The sequence below is a fragment of the Sorex araneus genome, chromosome 4, assembly GCF_027595985.1.
Source record: "Sorex araneus isolate mSorAra2 chromosome 4, mSorAra2.pri, whole genome shotgun sequence".
In the NCBI taxonomy this organism is placed as follows: domain Eukaryota; kingdom Metazoa; phylum Chordata; class Mammalia; order Eulipotyphla; family Soricidae; genus Sorex; species Sorex araneus.
In genome coordinates this window covers 186,626,123-186,651,666 of record NC_073305.1, presented here as the reverse complement: position 1 = coordinate 186,651,666, position 25,544 = coordinate 186,626,123, and the positions used below count along the sequence as shown (strand labels likewise).

At 52.6% G+C, this 25,544-nt stretch overlaps 1 protein-coding gene across 1 annotated transcript in view; it reads left to right on the top strand.

Annotated features, from left to right (window-relative positions):
* The window catches only part of PRKN (parkin RBR E3 ubiquitin protein ligase), a 1,029,130-nt gene that overhangs the window by 914,257 nt on the left and 89,329 nt on the right, over positions 1-25,544 (top strand). Inside the window, exons 8-9 of the mRNA XM_055135350.1 lie at positions 9,842-9,903; positions 19,608-19,757. Of these exons, the coding sequence (XP_054991325.1) occupies positions 9,842-9,903; positions 19,608-19,757 (212 nt within the window). The remainder of the gene's footprint in view (positions 1-9,841; positions 9,904-19,607; positions 19,758-25,544) is intronic.

The following is a 25,544-nucleotide window of genomic DNA, read 5'->3' as shown; positions in this document are numbered from 1 at the left end:
TCTTTCTCATTAAACTGTGACCAGCTCTTTCTCCACTAAGGATTCCAGGTTCTAATCTGCCTTATAAGATTATCTATATTTATTTGTGTTAACCAAACACCACAATGGCCTCCTGCACCTTATTCTTGGCCAAAGGTTCAAGGTATCATATTTTATATGCTTTGCATTTATTTCTACATAGGAGCGATAGCACAGTGAGTAGGGTGTTTGCCTTGCAAGCAGCCGACACAAGTTTGATTCCTCCGCCCCTCTCGGAGAGCCCGGCAAGCTACCGAGAGTATCCCGCCCGCACAGCAGAGCCTGGCAAGCTCCCCGTGGCATATTCGATATGCCAAAAATAGTAACAAGTCTCACAATGGAGACATTACTTGTGCCCACTCGAGCAAATCGATAAGCAACGGGATGACAGTGACAGCGACATTATAAATAATATAATAAAGCTATATAGTTTGGTTTTAGACTTTTTGTTTGTTTTATGTTGGGGGAGTATTTGGTGGTTGTTTTGGGTTTTGCTTTTGGTGGGCTTTGGGTTGGTTTGGGTTTTTTGTTTTTGGGTTTTTTTTTTTTTTGCCATCAAAGAAGTTATATCCTTTAAGTTGACTTTTTTTGGTTTATTTTATTTTTCCTAATGTCTTCCAAATGTATCTCACACTAGAATATAAGCTTTAAATATCTGAGCTACATATGCAGTAATGAATCTAAGAGACAACACTTAAAATGCATCAAAAATTGTTTAAGAGGGGACAGAGCGATAGTACACTGGGTAGAGCATTTGCTTTGCCTGAGGCCAAGCCAGGTTCGATCCCTGGCATCCCATATGGTCCCCCAAGCACCACCAGGAATAATTCCTGAGTGAAAAGCCAGGAGTAACCCCTGAGCATTGCTGGGTGTGACCCAAAAAGCAAATTTAAAAAATTGTTTAAGAATTTGAACGTGCCTTTCAGTAATGAATGTGATTATGTTCACACTAGGATAAATACAAGAAACAAAATGTATAGCACTCAAGTAGCAGGGGAAATTCACTTGTATCGCTTGTCATCCCGTTGATCTTCGATTTACTCGAGAGGGCACCAGTAACGTCTCCATTCGTCCCTGTCGAGTGCTAGTGTAGCCCAGGGGAAATTACTGAAATAAATTCAAACCACAGAAAATCCGGAACAGAATCTCATTAAGCACCTATAAAAGAATGTGAACCCATTTCTGCCCCCTCCCAGCCAGCGTCCCCCACCACTGGCCCTCTCTGGAACTGCACCAGCCCCCGAAAACTAGGCACACTGAATCTTTCTTAATTTTCCTTTGCTTATTGCGTTTCCATTTCAAACTGAGTAGTAGCCAACTCTGTCCCAAGGAAACCCATTTTCAAAGATATACTTTTATAATTCAGGGGTTGTTTTTTGTTTGTTTGTTTGTTTAGTATTTATTCACTCTGTTTTACAAATCTGTTGATGAGAGCTTTAGGCATTTAATGTTTCAACTCCAAACTCTCTACTCAAGAGCACCCTTTATAGGAAAGCTCACGAAGAGAGCCCCAGAGTTGCCCGTTTGTAAGAGGGAGCCCCCCGCCAAGCTGTGTGGGCATGCTCCGTTGGTGACCCCTGTGCTCTGGCCCTGAAGCAGCCTCGTTGGTTTAGCCATAGTGGTTAGTCTCCCAGAGAGCTCCCAGCTGCCATGACAGCCACACTGCGAGGAACCTTCCTGGTTGGAGCCCCCCAGAGCTGGTCACAGCTGGCTCTTCCTCCCCAGTAATCCATCTGGGCACACACATGCTCACCACTGGCGACCAACCCTCGGAGTGTGGGAAAACGCCTCCCCGTCTCTGCAAGAATGGGCTTGGAGAGGGTGGGTTGGTAGGAGGCGCTCAGCGAGCTCGCGTCCCGTCCCTGGCAGCCTCGCACATGTGGACCACCCACGTGAAATCTGCAATCCGAGAGATGGTGGGTGGTGGGAACAGGAGCCTCGACATCATAGCGGAGAAAGAGCGTCAGGAACTGCAGAGGTGCCCGCGGAGCACCGTGGCTCTGCAAACGCGCAGGGTAGCGTGCCAGCGGCCTACCCGCTCTTGCCATCTTAGCAACTGAGAACACGAGCACGTATTTGAGCTGGTGTGGATTGTTTGCTAGTGCGTGGTCTGTGCCGCCTGACCCCCGGGACGGGTGCTGGGTGCTGGAACGGGTGACAGTGTGGGTCAGCCCTGTCGCACTGAAGGCCTCCGTGTGCCCAGAGCCAGGGGCTTCCTGAGAGGGAATGACAACATGGGTGGGAATCATAATGCAAGCTGGGGGGCAGGGGGGTGGCCACAATGAAACGAGGCTCGTTCACGTCAGCTGAGCTCCCTTCTGGTGAGCCGTTAGCAAGTGTCGCTTCTCTGGCTTCCCCACACCCATCTATGTTTGTGATACACGGAAAATCATTCGTGTAGGTTCCCAAATCCTTGTTTAGGTTTTTGGGTTTTTTTTTTGTTTCTTTTGGGGTCACACCTGGCGATGCTCTGGGTTTACTCCTGGCTCTGCACTCAGGAATTACTCCTGGTGGTGCTCAGGGGACCCTATGGGATGCTGGGAATTGAACCTGGATCGGCCTCGTGCAAGGCAAACGCCCTCCCCGCTGTGCTATCGCTCCAGCCCCCTAGTTTTTCCTGAGTAATCTTTTACATACTTTGGGGTTTCCACATAGAAATGCTTTGTTGTGAAAACTCACCTGCAATTAGACACAGGAAATATTGTAAAGATCTGGGGCACGCTGTACATTTTGCACTCCTTCAGGCAGCAGGCTACTGACCATCTTTGTGTCTCTGACCCATCAGAGGTAAACAGTGGTGATAATAGTGCCTGGCTTTGAGATGACGTAAATGACCCTGCGCTTTCTCCGAGGAGTCAGAGTTTCCACGCATTCTTCGTTCTCTCCACACACGCTTCCACGTACCTGTGTGCTTCCAGGCTGTGGACAGGCTGCTCAGCTCCACCAAAGCACTGCATCTCCGTGGACAGCACAACCCCTTTTGGTTAACTGTGTGGGTTTGAGATTTCGCCACGTTTGGAGTGTGCCACTCTAGCTGTGCCCATGGGCACATTCCCTACAGTCTGAGCTCAAGTGCCACTTTCTCCCTAGGAAACATTCCACACTCCTTTAAAACTCCCCCACAGTGCCTTGTTGCCCCATCTAAGGATCTTGCATTTCCTTTTTGACAGTGTGCTGATTGCCTAAAGGTCTCGTTCTCATTTTATTGTTTATCTCCCCCGAGACCACAGCTCCAAGGGGAGTTGTATCTGTTTTCCCTCTCCATCCTAATGACCCGAGTGTCTCCGTGAGATGAGCGGGTGCTCGCGCTCCTGTGGACAGTCGTTTCAGACACGTTCTGTTATTGCTGCTGCTGTTTTCTTGAACGCTGCTCTCACAATTCTGGTAAATATCGACTTGTATAACCTAAGCAGACTTCTCTCTGTTTAGTAAATACGGATAAAAATGCTGGGGAAAAGGTGAATATTTTTGACATTCTTCATAACGTATTTGAGGTGCCTTATTGGTCATTGAAAAGAAACGTATATATAACCCTTTACAGACATAAACACAAACCTATTGTCAGAGAGAATTTATTAAAGTAAGCTTGGGCCGGGGTGAAAGAGAGGCTCAAAGGGCTGGAGCTGGTACTTCCATGTGGGAAGCCAGGGTTCGATTCCCAGGGCTCAGGCTTCCGCCGAGTACCACTGGAACAACTCCCTGAGCAGTAAGCCTGGAGTAGCCCCCAAACACTGCTGGGCATGACCCCAAACCTACCACAAACTAAGACTGAAGGTTTGGGCTCATTTCAAGAGACGAGATTTTGGAGGGGGGATGTCGTGTCCTGCTGCCGATTTTGAGTATATTCGTGCCGTCAAAGGTCTCGGCGAATTTCCATGGGCATGATTGGCCGATTCGAGGACTCATTCAGAAATAGCCACTCCAGCAAAGAGCAGGGAGACCCCAGTCAGCCCAGCTTAGCCGCAGCAGAGCCAGGCCCAGCCCCGGGCAGGCCGAGCACTTACTTGCCTTCTTAGCCTGCGCCCCGCAGCCACCGCCATCCAGGGTCTCACCGCGGTGCCTCGGATCCCACGGAACCGCCACTTTCTTTGCAGGTCACTTCATTTTTTAGCGTTTTCTTTTACCAAACGGTACTTAGGGGGGAGGAGAGGGCACCTGATGATCCAGCCCACAATCAGGATCCTGGGCCGTCACCAGGGGAGAAACTAATCCCCAGGGCATTGCCCGCCCCACAGCAGCCGTCTGCGACGTGCAGATTATTCGTGTCCTGTGCGCGGGGCCGGCAGCTCCCAGAGAGCCGAAATCCATTTCCGTTTTCCTGGCAAGCTCGGGTGCTCCCGGGTTTCCGTTGAACCCAGAGGACACCACAATGGCCCCCGTGATGATTTGCAAGGAAATTAAAAGGAAAAATAGTGATGGAAGTTCGTGCCATTTTTAATGCTCGTCGGTGGCATTTATTTTCCAAATGAGTCTCCCTGCTTCACAGCTAGGGGATTGAGGAGTCTCAGTAAATGCTTCCCTAAAAGTTGCAGTTTGGCTGACGCCCCCTGCCCCCCAAGGGCTTTCGTTTGGTTTGTGTTTGTGTGTTGTTGAGCAGGTGTCCGTGGCTGTGGGAATGGTCCCGTTTCGCCATGTGCTTTCCTGAGGCCAGCCCCAGTTGCTCCCTGAGATAGTTCTCATGGGATGAGAACTGAAGGAAAGTAAATGTTGATTACAGATCCTAATTGAAATAAAAATCCCAGTTCTAAAGGGATCCTTTAAAAAATAATAGCTTTCAAAGCTGTCTTCATCTGCTATTTAAATAAATTTTCTTATTTGGTTTTAATACCAAATAGGCAACTCATTTTCCTTAGTGTGAGCTCAGATTTCTAAAGAGCAAAGAGAGACAGAAAGGGGAAGTTGAGTAGCTGGGGGGAGAAGATCAGTAGAGAGCCCACCCCTTGGAGCTGTGTCATCAGGATACCCCACCCCCGAAGGAGATAAAAGTCTCCATGTAAATAGCCAAAGACTGGGGCTGGAGCAATAGAGTAGGGGGTTTCCCAGCATCCCATATGGTCCCCCAAGCACCACCAGGAGTAATTCCTGAGTGTAAAGCCAGGAGGAACCCCCGAGCATGGCTGGGTGTGGCCCAAAAAGAAAAAAAAAGTCAAAGACTGCAAATAGGCTTATAGAGTTGGGTAAAGGGCAGAAGGACAGATAAATAAATGCAGGAAACCAGGGTGAGATGGACAGAGGGGGAGAAGACGGCATGTTGGGAGATGAGTAACCGACCCAATTCCTGCCTTATTTGTGCCTGGAGAGAAATAGTATTGCCCGTGTTAGAAAGGACAAGACAAGTAACTGAAGGGAGAACTTGCGCTTAAGAAAGATGAGTGCATTGGCCGAGCAAATGGAAGCAAAGACAAACAGAGGGGACTCCATCAAATTAAGAAGTTTTGCACTGCGGAAGAAATGATAGCCAGAATGAAAAGACATTCCACAGACTGGGAGAAAATATTTTCATACCACTCATCTGACAGAGAATTAGTACCCAGAAGATACAAAGCACTTGTAAGACTTAACAACCCCCGCAAAAAAAAAAAAAAAAAAAAATTTACATCAAAAAAATGGCAAGAGGAGATAAACAACAACAACAATATAAAAAAATGACATAAAAAATTGCAAGAGGAGATAAATAAAAACAACAACAACAACAAAAACATCAAAAAATGGCAAGAGGAGATAAACAACTCCTTCATTAAAGATGCACCGATGGCCAATAGGTATATGGGAAGAAAAAAGAAAATCTCTGTCGTTTATCATCAGGGAAATGCAAACCAAACGGCGGGCTACCACCCCACACTAGTGAGACAGGCACACACCACGAAGAGCAGCCGCGTGTGAGAGGGGAACCCTCCTGGGAACGTCGACTGCTTCAGCTCTTTGGAAAATCCTGGATGCTTCTTTAAAATCAAAGAACTGAGCTTCCATGTTACCCAGAAATTCCACTTCTCTGTGGCACCCCAAGGACCCAAAAGCACTTTAGAAAAGGCCCTTGTGACCCTGTGTTCCTTGCAAGGCTACAACCAGAACAAGCTGAATGTTCGAGAACAGAAGACTAGATAGAGAAACTCAGCTCTCACTCCACATATTAGGATACTCTCAGCTACCAAAAAGGGATAAAATCCTGCAATTTGCCACCACGTGGGTGGGGCTGGAGGGCATCCTGGGGAGTGAAGTCAGCCAGAAGGAGCGAGTCAGATGCAGAAGGGTCTCTGCCATGCATGAGAGGTAGAGAGACGTGGGCAGGCCAGCGGGGGCAGAGCCGAGAACTGGTTCACAGACTTGTGCCCAGCAAGGACAGCGCCAGGGAGGGCTCCTGGGGCGAAGCTGGAGAGGGGCAAACCCCCCCGGTGGAGGGTGAGCGGGAAGCCCTGGCAGGAGCAGCGTTGAAAGCACAGCGCCTCAGATGACACTAGAGAAGGAAGGAGAGCACCCAGCTAGGAGCACACCCACGGCAATGCCACGCGGTCTCCAGGCCCTCGCCCGAGTCATGGTCAGGAACACAGGAGTAGCCACGAGGAGAGAACCCTCAGGCTGAGGCCTCTAGTGCCTCAAACGTACGAAGGATCGGGCCTGGGAACCTAGAGGCAGCCCTTCCCAAGGTCACTGCCGTCCTAGAGTCGCCAGTGACGGTGGGGAAGAGCCTCTCACGGCCCGTGGCACAGTCAGCAGAAGCTTCCAGATGAGAAAGGGACAGCGGACCCCGGGGCGCAGGCGAGGGCCAGCAGGTGGAGACATGGGCTGGAGCTCACGGAGGGTCCCCGGAAGGTGTCAAGCCGGGGAGGGGAATGGCAGGAACGGAGCCACGTGGAGCCCGGGTTCCGGTGGGGGGGAGCAAGGGCGGACAGCAGAGGTCATCGGACGCAGAGAAAGTGAGAGACATGCGGGTCTCACGCTCCATGGGAGCTGTGCCGAGAGCAGTGGCTCGGGCCAGTACCAGGCACTGCAAAGAAATCAGCCAGGCTGTTCCTGGGCCAGCCATTGGCAGGAAGTACTTCCCTCAGCAAGAGGGACCCCACCTGAGGCTCCCTCCCTGTCCTTCACCCCGTCTGTCTCCAGAGAGTCCATGGCACCTGAGCCCTGAATAAGATGATCTGGGTGCATCCTTATGTACAAAAGCTGCTCCGTTCAGAGGCCACCCAGGGCAGGAAGTGGTTTGATGAGCACAGTGTCCAGGATTTAGGGCGAGAGTTTCTCGGTGGAATTGTGGCTCCGAGTTGTCAGCATTATCCGCTGTACATGTCCCTTACAGCCTACGTGGTCAAAGGCAAGGCCCCTGGTAGGACAGAGCAGCTGTCATTCAAAGACAAGAGTCCGTCACGCCCCTGAAGGGCAGAGCGACCCTGGCCGAACAGAGCTAGAAGGCTTGGGTTCTCTTCTCACACATCCTGGTGGGATACTCGCTGCCCACCACAGCTGTTCGGCATAATCGTCCATCTACTGGCTGCATCCACAGCACTGCTTCACTGTGTGCCAGGAGAGTAAAAGAAGCAGTTCCCTCCTGTCCCGCTGGGTGGGAGTTCGAATGGGCCTCCCTCTCGCTTGTGTGGGTCAGGGGGATATGTGTGGGGACTCGGGACTTACTGCCTCTATTAAATTTGCAAGAATAGAGTTGTGCGTAATGTCCATAAAGAAAGAGAAGGGATAAAAGTGCCTGCCATGGAGGCAGGCCAGGGTGGGGAGCGAGGGAGACGGGTGTCCATGATGGGAGGGAAACCGGGGACACGGGCAGTGGGAAATGGACCCTGGTGGAGGGATGGGTGTTGGAACATGACATGACCGAAACCCAGGCATGAACAACCTTGTAACTGTGTGTCTCACGGGGATTCAATGAAAATGAAATAAGAATAGAGTTGTAAAGGATGCAATTTAAAACGACCCAGAAGATATTAAAATAATCCTTCCACTCCTTCAAAGGTAGAAATAGACCCTCAAACTTTATAATGAAATTAAAGTGACAAACTGCTATTAACCAATCATTTTAGATCATTGTAGTAGTTACACAAATAAATTAATTTGTAAAAAGGTAACACTATTCCATACTTATCTAAGCATTCGTGAGCTATTGTACGTATAGAATCATCTGTGTATTTGTACATTCTATCTACAAACATAGGGCACAGCAGGTCGGGTGTTTGCCTTGCACACGGCCGACCCGGGTTCGATTCCTCTTGTCCCTCTCGGAGAGCCCGGCAAGCTACTGAGAGTATCCTGCCCGCATGGCAGAGCATAGCAAGCTACCCGTGACGTATTCAATATGCCAAAACCAATAGCAAGAAGTCTTACAATGGAGACGTTACTGGTGCCCACTCTAGCAAGTTGATGAACAACAGGATGACAGTGATGCAGTGACACAGTGATCTACAAACATGCAGGTGATCTATTGTTATTCAGAGTATTATAATAAAACTCAGTTAATTGGATGCTGAGCTCCTTTAGCAAAATTGGGCTCTAAATATTGAGAGTCTGGGGGAAGATGTGTTTCTGGTAGAACGGCTGAAAGCAATCAGGTTCAGTCTCTTTTGTTGGTGGGGGCAGGATTTGATCCACACCTAGCAGGGCTTGGGGCTTGCTGTCTCTCCAGCACCGTTTTAACCTTCATCTCTCTTGCAGAGAGGACTCATCCCCTCATCCCATAGCCCGCCCCTCATCGCTTTTCCTTGAGCTTGCCCCTTCCCCCGGGTGCTGGCAGGCAGGAGGAAGGCCCCAGGATTGCGGGGGGAGTTGGGTTACAAATCACGGCCGAGAAGGAACCTCAGATTATGCGATCCTTCGCTCTAACCTCGGTGTGGTCGGGTTTTATGCCAATTCTGTTTCCAGAGCAAATGCTATAAATGACCATGAGGTGGGGTCAGTCTGAAGGGTCCGACTGGGGGCTGAGCGGAGCATACTTTCTGGTTTTGTTTTGGACAAGCTGTTGAGGGGCTACACACACCTCACAGTGCTCAGAGACCCGCAGTGCTCGGGGCAGTGCGTGGGGCCGTGCGTTGCTGAGGACCGAGTCTAGGACCAGTACCACAAGCAGATGTTCCGGTGATGTGACACTTAAGGTGGCCCCTACAGCTCGCTCTCACGCGCGTGTAAGCTCTGTGTTTCGTCATTACGGTGTGGCTGTATCCTAATATTATAGTATGATCTTCTGTGTAGTATTGTTGCTGTTCTCGCGTCAACTATGCAGTCGTCTCATGTAGCATGCGTGTTGGATGCCGCCTCTGCATATGAGAGCTCATTCGTGCACTTCTCTGTAAAGCTGGAGCAAGGGCCCTCGCTGGGGGGCTGAAGCTCGGAGGTGAGGGCATGAGTCTGCGGCAGCCTCGCCTGGGCTGTCCCTGCCCCTCTCCAGACCCCTACGCAGGGTCCTGAGGGTCTCAGCTACCCGTGGGAGGAACCAGCCAGGGCGGGACTAGGGCAGAGTACACTGATGTCTGATTCACGCCCTCTACAGAGCACTGGGGGGAATATCAGGAATATCAACGCAATAAGCCAGATATCAGTGTCCTTTCTGCACCTTCGCCATGGCCTGGCTCTCCAGGAGGGACAGGTGACAGGCTGAGAGGAGGTGGCCTGGTGTCCGAGGCCCCACAGAGGCCAGGTCCCATTGAATGGGGACAGAGTTCCTCAGAGCACTTGGCCGCTTCATCTCTGGGGCCTCCTGGAGCCAGCCGGGCGACGTGTGGTGGGTTGCAGGACGCGGGAGTGAGTGTGCCCTGGAGAGGGTGTGGGGGCAGGCGCAGCTGCGGCCCATACGGGACTAATTTCCGGTGGTCCTTCTCCCCCACAGCCGGCTGCCGAGACTCCCTCATTCGAGAGCTCCATCACTTCAGGGTCCTTGGAGAAGAGCAGGTGAGTCACTTCCCAGCCCCACACCCACCTCACCCCTCAGACGCTACTGAGGCTCCCCTCAGGGGAGCCCCCGAGTGGCTCCTGGCGGCCCATCCAGTTCCACGCTGTTGGGGAACAGTCCCGCTCCAGTACTGACGCCTTCTCTTCTAACGTCTGCCAACACACATTGTGTCTGCATTTGTCTTAGAGCCAGTGGGTGATGAGCAGGGGGAGGCAGTCCCAGTCATGCCCTTAGGTTTGCATAAAACTCAGACCACTCTGCATCTCCTCAGAGTTTACTGAGCCGTGATCCAAATCAATAGTCCCCGTAGGAGCTGAGTGACACAGCCAAGGCCACTGCTGCTGTGTTGATTTCTATTTCCTAGAAGCCAACATTCCCTGTCCCCCCTGTTCCTTTCAGCCAACATATGCCTACTGCGCACCTACTGTGTGCAAGATACCATCCTCAGGAGAGGGGTTGAAGAGTGACAATTCCCTCTGAGCCTCCTGTTCCAGCTGGGAAGTGTAGGTTATAATATACACAGGTATAAAATAATGTTACATACTGCAGAGAAAAAATTATATATACACACGTGAGCATGCCCACTGGACGTTGTGGGTCATCACCACTATGGACAAAAGTCAAACCAAAGGAGGGGCACGACCGCCAGGGGAAAGGTGGGATTTCCCAGGAGCTGGTGGGTCTGGTCTCCCTGAGCAGGTTTGTGAGGAGAGCGCTGAGCCACGAGACCTCACATGACACCTGTAGGGAGCGGCAGCCATGGGCAAGGAGGCTGATGGAAGGATGGGGGTGGACGAGAGACGGTCAGGGGCACAGTCCAGCGTGGACACGTGCTCACTTTCAGCGATGCACACCTGAAGCTTGCCGTAATGAGGCATTACCACAGTGGGAAAAGCATCATAAAATTAAAAAAAAAAAATTTAAAGAAGTTCCAAAGCAAGTGCTGATGCTTGACCCCTTCAGAGTCGTCCAGAGGCCAGTGTGGCTGATGGACAAAGGGCTGTGGACAGCGAGGCTGGGGGGAAGGAGCCCAGCAGTGTCCTCCGGGGCTGGAGGAAGGTGGGGGCAGATTCCGCTGAGTACGGCCTGGAGGCGAGGTGAGAGCTGGCCACTGGGATTCAGGGCATGGTGGCACGGTGACGTAGACCCTCCCACTGAGGCGGGTACAAGCCTGCCCACGGTGCGCTCAGGGGAGTGGGGAGAGGAGGAGTGGGAGAGGGAGCGTAGAAAGATCTTCTGAGGAATGTATCCACGAAGGAAAGTGGATGCATGAGGTACCCAGGGGGGATAAGATGTGGAATCAAGAAAGACATTCGTGTGGAGAATGTGCTCATTCTGACGGGGATAGTGTAGTGGGCAGGTGAGGGGGGATCCATTACGACCCGGGGCAGCAAACTGAGCCTTGAGAGGTGGAGGAGGGTGGGGGAGAGCGAGCCTGGCCCAGTAGCTCACGGCGAAAGGGTGGAGCCTACAGGAGTGGAAGGTGAGGCCAGAGGGTTCTGGAAGGAGGGGCCAGCTGTGGTCGCCAGCCATGGCCGAGCCTTTCGTGTGGGAGACGCTGGGCACTGCAAGGGCCGCCAGGTCCCAGGCAGGAGCCCATTTCTCTGAGGAACGGGGGGAAGGGGGTGAGAGAGGTGAGATCAGGTGACATTGCCAGCGAGGGAAGACGGCACCGTGCATTCTGCCTTCCGTGGGCCTGGGGTCCCCTGAGCCCCACAGAGTGGGTCTAACAGGGGCCGAGAGCTTCTAGAGACCGGCAGAGGGGAGGGTGTGCAAACAGCGCCTCGGGCCACAGAGAGCGGGGAGCAGGGAAGGGCGGGTGTAGTATGGGCAGGGGGAAAGACCGTGGCCAGAGGGCATGGGGTGGGGCCCGGCTCCCACCTGCCTCTGGGGAGGTCAGGGCCGACACTGGGTAAGAACGAAGAGTCCCCCTGGGCTGTTCCTCGGGGCCATCTTCCAAGCCTACACACAGCCCTGCCCTTGGCGGAGCACCCATGCAGAGGACCCAGAGGCAAAGATTCCAGAAGTTTCTGAAGTCATGCCAATGTTGGGAATGCCTTCCCGATTTAAGAAAAGAAAAGAAGAGAAAAGAAAAGGAAAGAAAAGGAAAGAAAAGAAAAGAAAGGAAAAGAAAAGAAAAGAAAAGAAAAGAAAAGAAAAGAAAAGAAAAGAAAAGAAAAGAAAAGAAAAGGAAAGGGCTGGAGCGATAGCACAGCGGGTAGGGCATTTGCCTTGCACGCGGCCAACCCAGGTTCGATTCCCAGCATCCCATAGGGTCCCCTGAGCACCGCCAGGAGTAATTCCTGAGCACAGAGCCAAGAGTAACCCCTGTGCATCGCCAGGTGTGACCCAAAAAGCAAAAAAAAAAAAAAAAAGAAAAAGAAAAGCACAAACCGGCTCTGTGGTGTGGGAGCTGCCTGCTGCCCGCCAGCACCTCTTCCTCAGGGTCTCTGCTTGGGTCATAGCACAGAAAGGCGACAGAGAAGCCCATTGGGCCTGACCTCCTTTCCAGAAGATTCCACAGTGGCTGGAAGTTGAGCTTCTTGCTTTTGACACCGTGTCATCTGAAGCATCTGACAAAAAGAAAGCTCTTCATAAATTACAGTGCAGGCGCCCGTCTGGGGCTCTAATTGCACGGTAGGTGCTGTCTGCTCTGTTTCCCCGCTCAGCCGACGTCCACCCTCCTGGTGACGGCCTTCCCGAGCGGAGAACAAGGCGCGTCCTTCCTCGAGCTAATTTGCTTCATCAGGCGGTGACAGATGTCCGGGGATGAGAAACACATTATTAGCGGCGGCGCAGAGCACGCACACGGCGTCCTGGCCGCCCTCCCGCCTCGACTGCCGCCAGCTGCGTGGGGGACGCTCTGCAGGTGGAGAGGAACCGGCTGACGGCAGGGACGGAGCAGAGGGATGGATGCTGCCTTTTCCTCAAGCCCTAACGTGCCAGAGCTCTTCCTGTGGCGCGAGGGGGGTGGACTGATCACTGTTCTTATTCTCCTGTCAGGTGCTTCCAGATTTCTTTTTTCCAGGCAGAGAGGTCAGGCTTAAGGCGCTTGCTAGCCTCGCCTGCCTCCGACCCTGCTCCATCCCTCACACCCCCAGGCCCCCACCCCCAGGTGGAACCAGGAAGCCCAGCACCTAGGCAGAGCTGGCTCTGCCCCTCCCACCCCGCAGAAAGACAGGACTGGGACAGTTCTAGTGCAGAGAGGAGATGCTGTGACACACGGTGGTCGAGTAGGCGGGGAGTGGTGAGCGGAGATTCTCTAATAAGGGGAGGCAGGGTGCCGGGGGGGGGGGGGGGGGGGGGGGAGGGCGGGGGTAGCCCAGCTGAGCCGGCGCTGCTCTGAGCCTCAGAACCACGCGGTCCCACCGGCGTCACTGGGCACGGCCCCGAGCACTAGCCCAGCGCTGTGCTGCAGGCCTGGCCAGCAGAGCCCCCCTGAGTGGGCCTCAGCCCCCCAGGCCCACAGAGGACAGCCTGGGGAGGCCACCCCGCAGTAGCAGGGGTGGGGGGGGAGGCACAGAGAGGCCGGCTTGTGTCAGAGGCAGCGGGCCCATGAGGCCGCTGTGAGTGGGTGGGTGGGGTGGGGTGGGTGGGGTTCCCGTCACGGCAGGTCAGCGGAGGACTGGGCTCCTGGTGACGCAGCACCCACAGCCACCTCCCGCCCCGTCACGACTCGGGGCAGACAGAGACTGAACTGGGGCAAAGGGCAGGTCAGTGGTTTGCACAGAGAGGGCATGCGGTGGCCGGTGCCTCGGACGGGGGTCGTTGCCCTTCAGAGAGCAGCTGGTGGCTTATGGCTAAAGATGGGATGGGACACTGAAGGTCAGGGAGAGGAGCAGAGGGGGCCCAGATGTGTGCGTGGGCTCGGGCTCGGCCTCAGTGCTCCAAGAGGACACTCTGGAAAGTTCCATGGACAGGTGCGGCCAGCCTCCCGCCCAGTGAGGAGAAAGGGCCAGCAGCCTCGGGGGGCTACAGGCACGGCTCAGATGGGAGAGGACACTCCCCGCTGCCACGCTTCACACCCCCCGAGTCTCTGGGACGGGGCGTCTCCTGCTGACTCAGGCTCACGTGGCCAGCTCTCGTATCTCTGGAAGCGTGTGAGCTGAGCGGCCGTTCCCTCAGACATTCCCTCAGGTAGGCCACCGGGCTCTTCCAGAGGGTGGGCCCTGTGGGGCTCTCCCTGCCCAGACCCCGGGTGCCCACCACGTGTCTTGAATGTGTTTAGCATGTGGGCGGCCGCCAGCAAGGAAGGGAGCATGCCGGAACACGTGGGAGTAGAGCCTGTGGTCTGGCTCTGTGTTGTTCCAGAACAATCTTCTTCCCTCCCCCACGCTCCTGCCGACAGCCGCTGCCTGACTGATTTCTCGTGACCCATTACCCAGACCCCTGCATTTTTGGTTTATTGAAAAATTCTACAAATCGAGTGCTTTAAAATGATGATTTCCCATATGCAAGAGAATCTGTGAACATACACATGAAGACTGAATAATTCATTCCCCAAGTAAATAAAATCTAAAGCAGAGCCATGAGGACTTTATCTAGACAGGCCCTACTAAAAAGATGTGTTTTGACCATAATCTGACGAGACACAGAAGTCATGTTTCACTTTCTTTCCTTATCTACAGCAGTATGCTTTGTTAAGGTTAACATTTTCTAAAAGCAAATGTTTTATAGTCAACCTAAATTGTCATAGCTGCAAATTATCTCTGCCCTGAAAGTATATTTGGGAATTTGCAAAGCCAGTGTTTAAAAAAAAAAAAAGAAAATCTCCATTAGCATCAGTTGGCAGGTAAATACTAATATGTCAACACAGAAACTATGATTCCAAAGACAGACTGTGCAAGATTTGTTTTTGGGGACTTTGTTGCTTTGAACTTCGCTGAGAGTAGATTCTGCACGGCCTCCCTCTGTGTCACACATGGGTCACTTTCCCCTCAGTTAGCTCGGTTGATGAAATCCTGCTCAGTGTGGATGAATAAGAAACCCTTGGAGGTACACAAGGAGCGTCCAGGGGCCAGTGTCTGTTCTTTCTCCCAAACTGGTGGCATTTATCTCTTGACCATGATGGTGTCCATTTTGCTAATGGATACAGATAATCCTGTTCTCTCAGTTCGAGTTTGTCACAACTACCCACAAAATACTGAGTGAAGCTCTTGTCAGCCCCTGACTGCCACTGAGTGGGGGAAGGAAGCGATGGAAATGTGGTCAGACCTTCAAGTCAACTAAATAAGCACCTATGCTGTGGCTACATCAAAAATGAACTGTATTGGGAAGCCTGGGGATGGAGAGAGAGAGGGAAAAAGGGAGAGAGAGAGAAGGAGGGAGGTAAAGTAGGAGAAAGAGAGAGAGAGAGGGAGAGATAGAGGGGGAGGTAGAGAGGAAGAGAGAGGGAGGGAAGGAGGGAGGAAGAGAGAGAGGGAGAAAGAGAAGGCTAGATCATGATTTAACAACATACACAAAAATAAACTCAGAAATAGATGAAAGACTTTAATATAAGACCTGAAGCCAATAAACTACTAGGGGGGAAATGCATAGGAATCAACTGGATTATCAACTACAGAAGTGTCTTTAGGGACTCGGGTCCAAAGCAAACAAAAGAAAGAATAATAAATGGAACTGCATAGCTCTGGAACCTTTTGTATATTTTCTACAATAAGAGAAAATAAAGAGGAAGCAAAATATTCTATCCTGCCTCTCCTCTGCAATGTCATGAGTGGGTGACCAGCATATAAAACTCAGAAATATAAAATAACAGCGTTCAAACTGAAAATGAACGGATGTTTGGATTGAAATGCCAATTTTAGAAATTAAGCTGGTTACTAAACACAAATGACAAACATGCTCAAGAAGAAGGCCCCCCGGGGCAAGCACAACCTACCATCTGCGCTCGGTCGGTGTATTCCCCGGTGCCTGCAGAGCTGGGGAAGGAGGAGAGGGAGGCTGAGCCGAATGAAGATGCACCACGAGAGCCCACGGGGAGACACTGGCAAGGAGAGCTCACGGCCCGGCCCGGGCTGTGACCAGCAACCCACAGGCTGTGAAGATCCGCGGGCTGCATGCCCTGATCTCTCCCCAAAACATCCTGTCGATGAAAGGACGGCTGTTTTTAAAACATGCAGAATGAGCCCTGTGGTCGGGAATGAACCTCGGTGAGAAAGCCGGGCTTTTCGGAGGACGTGAGGAGGCTATGATTCAGCAGGTACATAGAAGCCTGGGGCTTCCTTGGCACATTCTTTCTGGCAAGGGGAGGTATTTAAAATGTTGGTCCCTGGCACACATCAATAAGAACAAGAACGACCCATGCTGGCGTGGATGCGGGGAGAAAGGGACTCTCATTCACTCTTGGTGGGAATGCCGACTGTCCAGCCTTTCTGGAAAACAACATGGACATTCCTCCAAAAACTAAAAATTGAGCTCCCATATGACCCAGCCATACCACTCCTAGGACTATATCCCGTAGATGCCAAAAAAAAAAAAAAACCACTGTAGAAATGACATCTGCACTTGTATGTTTATTGCAGCACTGTTCACAATAACCAGAATCTGGAAAAAAACCAAATGCCCCAGACCAGGTGACTGGTTAAAGAAACTTTGGTACATCTACACAATGGAATACTACACAGCTGTTAAAAGAGATGAAATCATGAAATTTGCATATAAGTGGATGGACATGGAGAGTATCTGGCTAAGTGAAATGATTCAGAGAGAGGGGGACAGACAGAGGATGACTGCACTCACTTGTGGAGTATAAAGTAACACACTATGGCACTAACACCGGCTACTTCCCCATGCTCCAGAAGTTCTTCACAGCCCTGGAGCCCCGCCACCCCCACCCCAGCTGCCAGCTGCTGCGCCAAGCTTCTGCTCCCCAGAGTCTGGTCAGGCCCCCCGGAAACACACATTCTCACTTCTTGCAGTCTCTCTCCAGTTCAGTCGTTCATCTCTGCAGAAGGGGTTGGGGCCTCCTGACTGCACATAACCAGCTCTTGTCGGGATCGCATACGCGTCTGTTAACCACTGGGTGTATAGAAGCAGCGCCTACTTACTGCAGCCTCCTCCCAAGGCTGAGCACAGCTGCCATCGTGGCCCCAGCCCCAGCGCAGGCTGCCTTAGCTCCCTGGACATCCCGACTCCCGCCGTCCTTCTCTCTTCCCCACCGGCTGGCGCCTATTCCTCCTCCAGCTCCGGCACTGGCTCCTCCACATTCCCCACTGCAGACACCGAGTAACCCTGTGAACTTGCCGAGAGCAGACGAGGCACCCAGAGACGCCCACTGCGAGGCCGGGATGAAGCCCAGGACCCCACTGCCAGGGCCTTCCGGGCAAGACTTGAGCAATGCAGCCCCTGAGAGGTTCCGGGAGTTGAGCCCCGCCTGCCACCTCTCAGCTGACCGTGAGTCATCCCATTATCCGTCGCCGTTAGGAAGGGCTCGTTCTGTCCCCTGAGCACTGCAGCACTGAGATGTCTTCCAAGGAACCGGCTCTGTGGCTCCAGGAAAGCTGATGTTTTCCTGCAGACTCAGTTCTGTCTCAAATAGTCGTTTCAGGCAGTTCCAAAAACTGCCAGTGTACAAACGGGCCTTTTGCGTGTTCACAAGGGGATGGGACTAAATCTTTCTCTTCTGGAGTGTGTGGGTAGGACTCCTTTCTCCATCCGGTCCTCTCTACTGCCATCACCCCAGCTTCCCGGGCAGCTGTGTCTGCCCCAGGCTCATTCTCCATGCCACACGGCCCCTCCTAGAAGGATCCGTTTCCCGCTATCAGTACAGGCTGCCGTGGCCCTGTGATGCATGCGGAAAAGTGTGATTTATTCGCACCTGCATCCCCATCCTCCACAACAGCGCTGCGGCCCAGAACAGCCTCTCTGTGAGCTTTACTCAAACAGGAGCACTGCAGGCTGGGCATCGGATCACTCCGGTCTGGGGCTTCTCTGTGCTGCGGGCAACTGAACCGAGGTCAGCTGTGTGCAAGACAAGGGGATTTTTCTTTTGGTTTTTGAGCCATACTCGGTGATGCTCAGGGGTTACTCCTGGGTCTGCACTCAGGAATTACTCCTGGCGGTGCTCAGGGAGCCCTAGAGGTTGCTGGGGATCGAACCCAGGTCAGTTGCATGCAAGGCAAGTGCCTTACCCGCTGTGCTATCGCTCCAGCCCCACAAGGCAAATGCCTAAACTGTATCACCTTCCTGGCTCCATAGATGTTGCACTAATCAACAAGTCACCAACTTCCAGCAAATCCCTCTGGCTTGGACGGACCTAGAGGATAACGTGATCAGCAGCACCAGCCAGCTCTGCCTTGGGGCACAATAAGGCAGACCCTGAAAACGGCACCTTGGAGCCGGCCTGGATTCTCCCGCCTGGAGCATCAGCCAGGCTGGAGCTAAGCGGAGGCCCAGCGCCAGAAGCCAGGATTCAGGAAGCCGTGACCCGGGGCTGGAGCCACAGGGCAGCAGGGCGGGCTCTCACCTTGCACATGGCCCACCCGGCTTCTCTGCCTGGCACCAAATTTGGAACCCCGAGCCCCGTCAGGAGGGATTCCCGAGTGCAGAGCCAGAAGTGAACCCTGAGCACTGCCCAGAAAACAGGAAAATCAAATAAAAGTAAGCAAGAAATAAAGAAGCTATGTCGCAAGAACAGGAAGTCTGGGCTGCTACCCTCCTGCCGGCTGCATCTGCTCGTTGAGATGGTGTGGGCATTCGGCAGCTATGGGGGTGGGGGGGCGGGGGGCTGGCAGCCCGTCTCCAGAGTGGTTGTTGAGACCCACTGGCCCCTGAATGGAGACACCGGTGGCCCAAGATGCTTGATGCAGGCCTGGAACTTGACACGGACCCACAGCGCCCCCCTCCTAAATTGGCATGAGATCCAGTTGTTCAGTAGAGTTAGTAGAAGTCGTATTCAAAAGTCAGACTTGGACGAAATGTGCCTGTAAATGGGTGGATATGGAGAGTTTTATGCTGAGTGAAATGAGTCAGAAGGAAAGGGACAGACATAGATGGCTGCATTCATTTGTGGCATATATATTAGAAGACCAATATCCAAGGCCAGGGTAAACAAGGGCCAGGAGGACCGGTCAATGGTTGGCATCAACCACAAGTGTGTGGGTGGGGGCAGAGGGTAGGTAAGACAAGAGCAAAGTGAGATAGAGTGTGACAGTAACAGCTGGGAATGATCATGCTAGACAGGAACTGAGTGTTGAAAGTAGGTAAAGGGATACTCCCGCTAACCTTTCAGTATCTGTATTGCGAATCACAGTGCCCAGTGGGGAGGGGAGAGAGAGAGAGAGAGAGAGGAGAAAAGAAGCACCTGCCTTAGAGGCTGGGGGAAGGGGGTGCGGGGTGATGGGAGGAACCTGGGGACACTGGAGCTGGGAATCGTACACTGGTGAGGGGTGGGTGTTGGAGCACTGTGTGACTGAAACCTGACCATGAGCAGCTTTGTAAGGGTCTATCTCACAGTGATTCAATTAAAAAAAAAATAGTCAGACTTGGGAGAATCTCTTTGGGACAGACAGATTTCTAGAAATACAGCAAGATGCAGATCTGCTTAGCGAGTGGGCCTGGGGGCCCTTTCTGCACTTGGGGCCAGCCCCGCGCCCACGACTGCCCCAGCCCCCACTGAAACTGAAGGACGGGGGGCGAGGGGCCCAACCGCCAGCAGCCCCGGGCTCAGCCTCCTGCTCCTGACACTCTCTCTTGCCCACAGTACAACAGGTACCAGCAGTACGGCGCCGAGGAGTGTGTCCTGCAGATGGGGGGCGTGCTGTGCCCCCGGCCCGGTTGCGGGGCGGGGCTGCTTCCTGAGCCCGGAGTGAGGACCGTCACCTGCGAAGAAGGCAGCGGCCTGGGCTGCGGGGTGAGTGCCAGCCTCGCCCGCAGGGCCCGGCTGTGAGACCGCACTGTCGCTCTCTGCGCCTGGACTCGGCCGGTGCAGAGCTGGGGTGTGGGAGAGACGGGGCATCCCGCGGCAGCGTCGGCTCTCCTGGCTTTGCGACGTCGTGCTTCTAGGGTGGGGGAACCAGGGTGTGGGTGTCCCGTCCTGTCCAGCAGGGAGGACCCTTCGTGGGGCTAAGGAGGGGACGCAGCCGAATGAACAGACGCAGAGGCGACCCTCAGGGTGTGCGCCAAGAGAGAGGCGACCCTCAGAGATACTCACTTTTCCGTGAATTCGTCAGCCAACATGAACTGGACCGGGTGTTCGGTGGTCCCCTATTGCCCCACGTTGGGCGCCAGGTGTGGGATCCCGTCCTGTCCAGCAGGGAGGACCCTTCGTGGGGCTAAGGAGGGGACGCAGCCGAATGAACAGACATAGAGCCAGAAGGAGGAGGAGGAGAGAGAGAGAGAGTTTATTCTACTGCAGTTACAATACTTATACCTCTCTGCTGGGAGGAGGTGGTACAGTATGCATGCTTGGACCCCCATAGGAACAGTAGTAAAATGCAGATCAGGCATGGGCGTTGGCTAGTGATAAACAAATGGTGATAGGATAAGATCAGTAGGATCAGGAGTGGCGACCTTGTTACAGGAATCCCAAGTAAGCCTCCACTTGACTAGAAGATAAGAGCCAGGCTTGTAAAATGGCTCCCTACACCAGGGGACCAGACTCTGCACCTTTGCCTCAGGTGACAGCGCAGCCAGAGCCCAATGCTTTATCTCTTCCTCTGGGCTTGGAGGGGAGGGAGCTCGGCCATTAGCCCCGCCCGTGATGCTTTGGCGAGGTGGTCGTCCCTCCCGGTAGGAAAGTTAGTTGAATACGGAGAACTTGAGATGGACCATGAGAGTCATGGTCGATAAGAACGAAACCAGTGGCACCCCGGAGGGGCACAGCGTCCGAGAAAGGCTTCTCCGTCCGCTCTCTGCGTGGCAGCAGACGGGACCCAGGAGGGAGACGTGACTTAGATGTTCAGTTCGGGTTGGAACGGCCGAGGCATCCCAGAGCTGCCCTGGCTGCCGGCGGCCAGGGGAGGGTGATCGGGGGGTGCTGGACAGTGGGAAAGCCATGGTCAGCCGAGTGCAGTCCCATGAGGCGCCTTGTGGCCGGTGGAGGGCTAGGGCCGGGGCAAAGGACAGGGCCTGAGCACGAGTGGCCACCAGCCTCTGTCATGAGGCAGAAAGCCTACCACGTGTCACACTGGGACTCCAGGGGCTCTGGCCCGAGCGGCTGAGCAGAGGAGAAAGACGATGTCGAAGTCGGAGAGGTGCCGCGGGAGGCAGAGCCTCTTGGCACGCTGCCAGGGAAGGGAAGTTGCAGTTACGCTGGGGATGTATGGGCCACGGGGGCAAACTGCGCCCTCCAGCCTGGCCCTGCCGCTGGCTGTGCCGTGTGTTCCCCGCGTGTGTGGCAGGCAGGCGGCCAGGGTCCAGGCCCGGCGGGCTTGCTGGTGTTTGCTCTCCAGCGAGTTGCATCTGGGGCAGCTCTGGGTGGGGGACGAGGGAGGTGTTGGGAAGCGGCTCCTGCCTGCCTGCCCCGCTGTGGTTCTACGCCCTGAAGCTCAGCTGCTTCGCCAGGTAGGGGCTGCTTTGGCTTGTCTCTTGTCTCCCTTGGCTCACCTTGATGTAAGAATTTCAAAGGTTTGGTGCGATGTGATGTTTCATCAAGGTCTGATGTCATCTTTTTTTTTTATTTTATTTTTTTTATTGAATCACCTTGTGGAAAGTTACAAAAGTTTCAGGTTTAAGTCTCAGTTATACAATGCTCAAACACCCATCCAAGGTCTGATGTCATCTTGACGCCTTCACCTCGTTTTTCTTCTGCAGAAAGTAAATGATGTTCATGTTCGGACACCAAATCATGAAAAGTTACTTTGGAAGCGAGTCGAGGTGCTCTGGGGTATCAGGGCTGCCTCTCGGGGGCCAGGGAGAAAGGCCCAAGGCTGGAGCTTTCTATGCCGGAGGCTCAAGTTTGGACCCCAGCACCCCGCGCTCCTCTGAGCACCGTTAGGAAAGCTGTGACACCCACCCCTCCCCAAACAGGAGTCATGCTTCCTCCACGGCAGTGTCGCCTAAAGCCGTTTGTTCATACCATCCCCGTTACACAAGAAGCGTTACTCTTTTGTCTCACCGCGTCACATAGGCTCTCTCCGGAGCACCAGGACCATTCTTCCATTCTGATCCTAGCAACAGAAGCCCCCCCGAACGCTGCCCGTGGCATTTTCAATTGGGCCACTGGCCAGGTTTCCCTTCCAGAGCTGACTGCCGGAATATGACAGGAGCACTTGTCCGTGACCTCTAGTGACTTGAGTTTGGAGCTCATTCCCTGGCTTTGCGGCTCTTGTCCCTTCCCTGCCCCCTTTCCTGACACGTGTCACCTGACCGGGATCCGCCTGTCTTCGTGAGTGAGCCTCTTCTGTGGCCCTTAGATGGTACAGGGAGCCGCTGGGTGGCAGGGTTTGCGGCGCGTGTGTGTGGCTTCAGAGTCAGAACCGGCCCGTGGGCAGCAGTCAGAGGAGGGTGGGAGTCAGCTCGGCTCTATTCTAACTCGGTGCCCAGCTAAGCACCCAGGCGGGCCCGCCCAGGAAGGAGCGGGCCTCCCGGGGCAGCATTCCCAGAAAGGCGCGGCCAGCAACGCTGGAGAAAGCCTCGGGTGCGGGAGAGGCCTCGAGCGTTGGCAGCCTCCGTTTGTGACTCGGGGTGGTTGTCACGGGGTTGTTATCACGAGGGTGCCCGGCTCCGTCTGCCTTCCACAGCCACAGACTCCAGAGGGGGGAGCTTGCCCTGCAGGCACCCGAGACACCCTGGTGTCCGAGGAACATGGGCGGCAAGGCTGGAAACCAAGGGTCCTGTCGCGTGCGGGATTTAAAGCTCGACCCTCTGCTGTGCCTGTGGACGGGCCACGGGAGCTGGGCCACGGCCGCTGGTGAGCCCAGACGGTCTCGTTTGGTCCCCATTCAGCCCCCCGCACCCTGCCTCTGGGCCCCCACAAATCCGTGAGTGCTACTATCTGTGGCTCCATCTGGCTTGTTTAAAACGGGTGCTAAGGTTAGTATTTATGACTCTTAGGTGAGACAATCAGATTGGCTGGCTCTGCTCTATCCGCAGCCGTAACTGTTACCAGGAGGGTACTATATTTTAGCTAATAAGCAGAGATAAGGACTTCCGTTTAAATGATAATGTCAGTCTGTCGACAAATGGCCTGATAGATGTATGGTGTTCTTAGGAAATTGATTACCATTATAAAGAATTGTTTAAGTTCCATGAGCTCCCAGGATTCAAGTTCAAGTGTTAATAACTGTTTCGTGTCTTTTTGTTCCTTTTCCTAGTATTGATATTCTTGTCCTCTATAAATCTGTGTGTTTGGGGCTCAACCTTCATTGAATGAGTGAATGAATGGCAGCAGTGAAGAAGTAATCTGAATACAGTCTTAGCTTTATGTTCAAATATCGATCATCGCTTCCTCTTACCTTGCCTCAGCATGAACCTCTTCAAAGAGTATTTAAGCACTTCCTCATACTTGTACGATATACATGGCTTTAATTGCACAGCTAATATGTAATTCAGAATATAAAATAGATAAAGTTTGATGATCCACAGAAAGTCAATTAAGAACCTTAGCGTAACGCATACCTTAGAGTTTATAAGCTCAACAAAGTCTCTGTGGCCAAAAAAAGAATTCTATACATTCTAATATATAGGACGTCTTAGTCTTTGAAACATCGGGCTTTCGTTTTGACGTAGCCCAGAATATTTTTCAGTATGCAGAGCTCACCAAAGAAGGTTTAAGTATCAACCAAGTGGTCTCACATGATCATATTTTTACTACAGCTCATAAAAATATTAATTGATTCTTCAGAAAGTCAGGTTATGCAATATTATTTCCTCTGGATTTCTTTTTCTTTAATTTTTTTTTTTTTTTGCTTTTTGGGTCATACCCAGCGACGTTCAGGGGTTACTCCTGGCGGTGCTCAGGGGACCATATGGGATGCTGGGAATCGAACCCAGGTCAGCCGCGTGCAAGGCAAACATGCTACCCGCTGTGCTATTGCTCCAGCCCCTATTTTTTTAATTTAATTTTATTTTATATAAACTTCTATAAAGTTTTCCCACAATGATTTATTACATTCAATATCCCAACTCCAATCCCATGACCATTGCACCCTCCCACCCCCATTATATCCAGTTTTCCCAACCACCACCCAATCCTGCCCCCAAAGCGGGCCCTAAATAATTTACTTTGTGTTGCTCATTATAAATAATTCACTAAAAATGATCAAAAAATATTTCCTTAGAGGAAAGTGTGTAAAGATTAATGTATCTCACCCTGGAGCAATTAAGCCCACGGATAAGAGATTACTAACATGTCCTTACAGGGTAAGCCTGTGTGCTCATACTTGCTTAATCGAGATTGGCCGCCTTCTACTTTACATCCCACCCCAGGTGGTGTGCTACCCCTGGTGTATCAGCAGTGTAGAGTATGCGCTGTCCGGGAATTCTAAAATTTTGAATGAGGTGATACAGCTGGAGTTGGTAACTAGATGGTGACTTTGGGGTCCAGAAACTGTGACTGTGGAGTCTGGCCATAAACATGGTGGTGATTGGATTATAGGGATTTTCAGCTGCTGGGGCTCTGTTTGGGTGGGTGGTGGGCGAACCCGCCCCCCCTCCAGGGTGCCCCAGATGGCACCTGGTGCCTGGCACCAGGCCTGGAGATAGCTCTGTGGCTTGCTGATATCTTTCAAGACTTATTTATGCGTCTCTGGATCATGACCGGTTAATGAGCTTGTTTGGTGCCAGGGGTAGTTCATGGACGTCACTGCCAGGCTTTGGAAGAACAGAGGGAGGGGGGAGAGGTCGCCCATCCCCAACTCTGGGAGAGCCTGGAGATCTCAGTGACAAAACCCGCATGCCTGAGTTTTCAACACATTCACTCCTGGGTGCGGCTTGTCCAGAGCCTGTGGAGTCCAGCCGGGAGCCTGGTGAGCCTGGCGTGGGGTCTGCAGGCGTCTCTTTCTCTGCCTGGTCTTATTGTCATTCATCAAAACTCTGGTGACTCTCAAGCAGAATGTTGACATGCTTAATATTAGAAAATAGCAGCACACTCTGAAATAAATGATACCCACTGACCTAGGAATAGAGAGCACCATTCCACCAAGCCTTTTCTCTGACTTGGCATTGTTTGGGGATATCGCCCATCTCGGAGAAGAGATTATAAAATAATACTGTCAGTTGGGTGAGCGGTTTTCTGTTTTAAGTTAGAAATCCAGGGCAAAAGTTAATAGCAGTGAAAGAATTAGTCAAAGTAAGTGAGAACTGGAGCTCTTTAGGAAATCATGTTACTGAATGTTGGTTTCAGGTCCAGGGTGGAATTTTGGAAGGTGGCACCTGATCCTCCTCTCCCGTAATGAATGGCTGCATGGGGCCCTCGCCGTCTCCTTGCCCTGGGCTCTGCAGTTACATGGTCTCATCCCAAACCCTCTAACACATTTGGATTTTCGTATAGTTCTCCTTAAAGAGGGTGTCAACATTTTTCAGAGCAAGAAGGCCCCCTGAAAGCTGGAATTAGACTATGCCAGTACAAGTGTACAGCTGTCTCCATGCTAAGAAACTTCTGTGTTTCTGTTGGGAATGGCAATTTTAAATTGGTTAGAGGTTGAAAGCAAGGTGTTTATTGGGGCAAAGGGAAAGATTCTAATTTTTCACTCAAAAA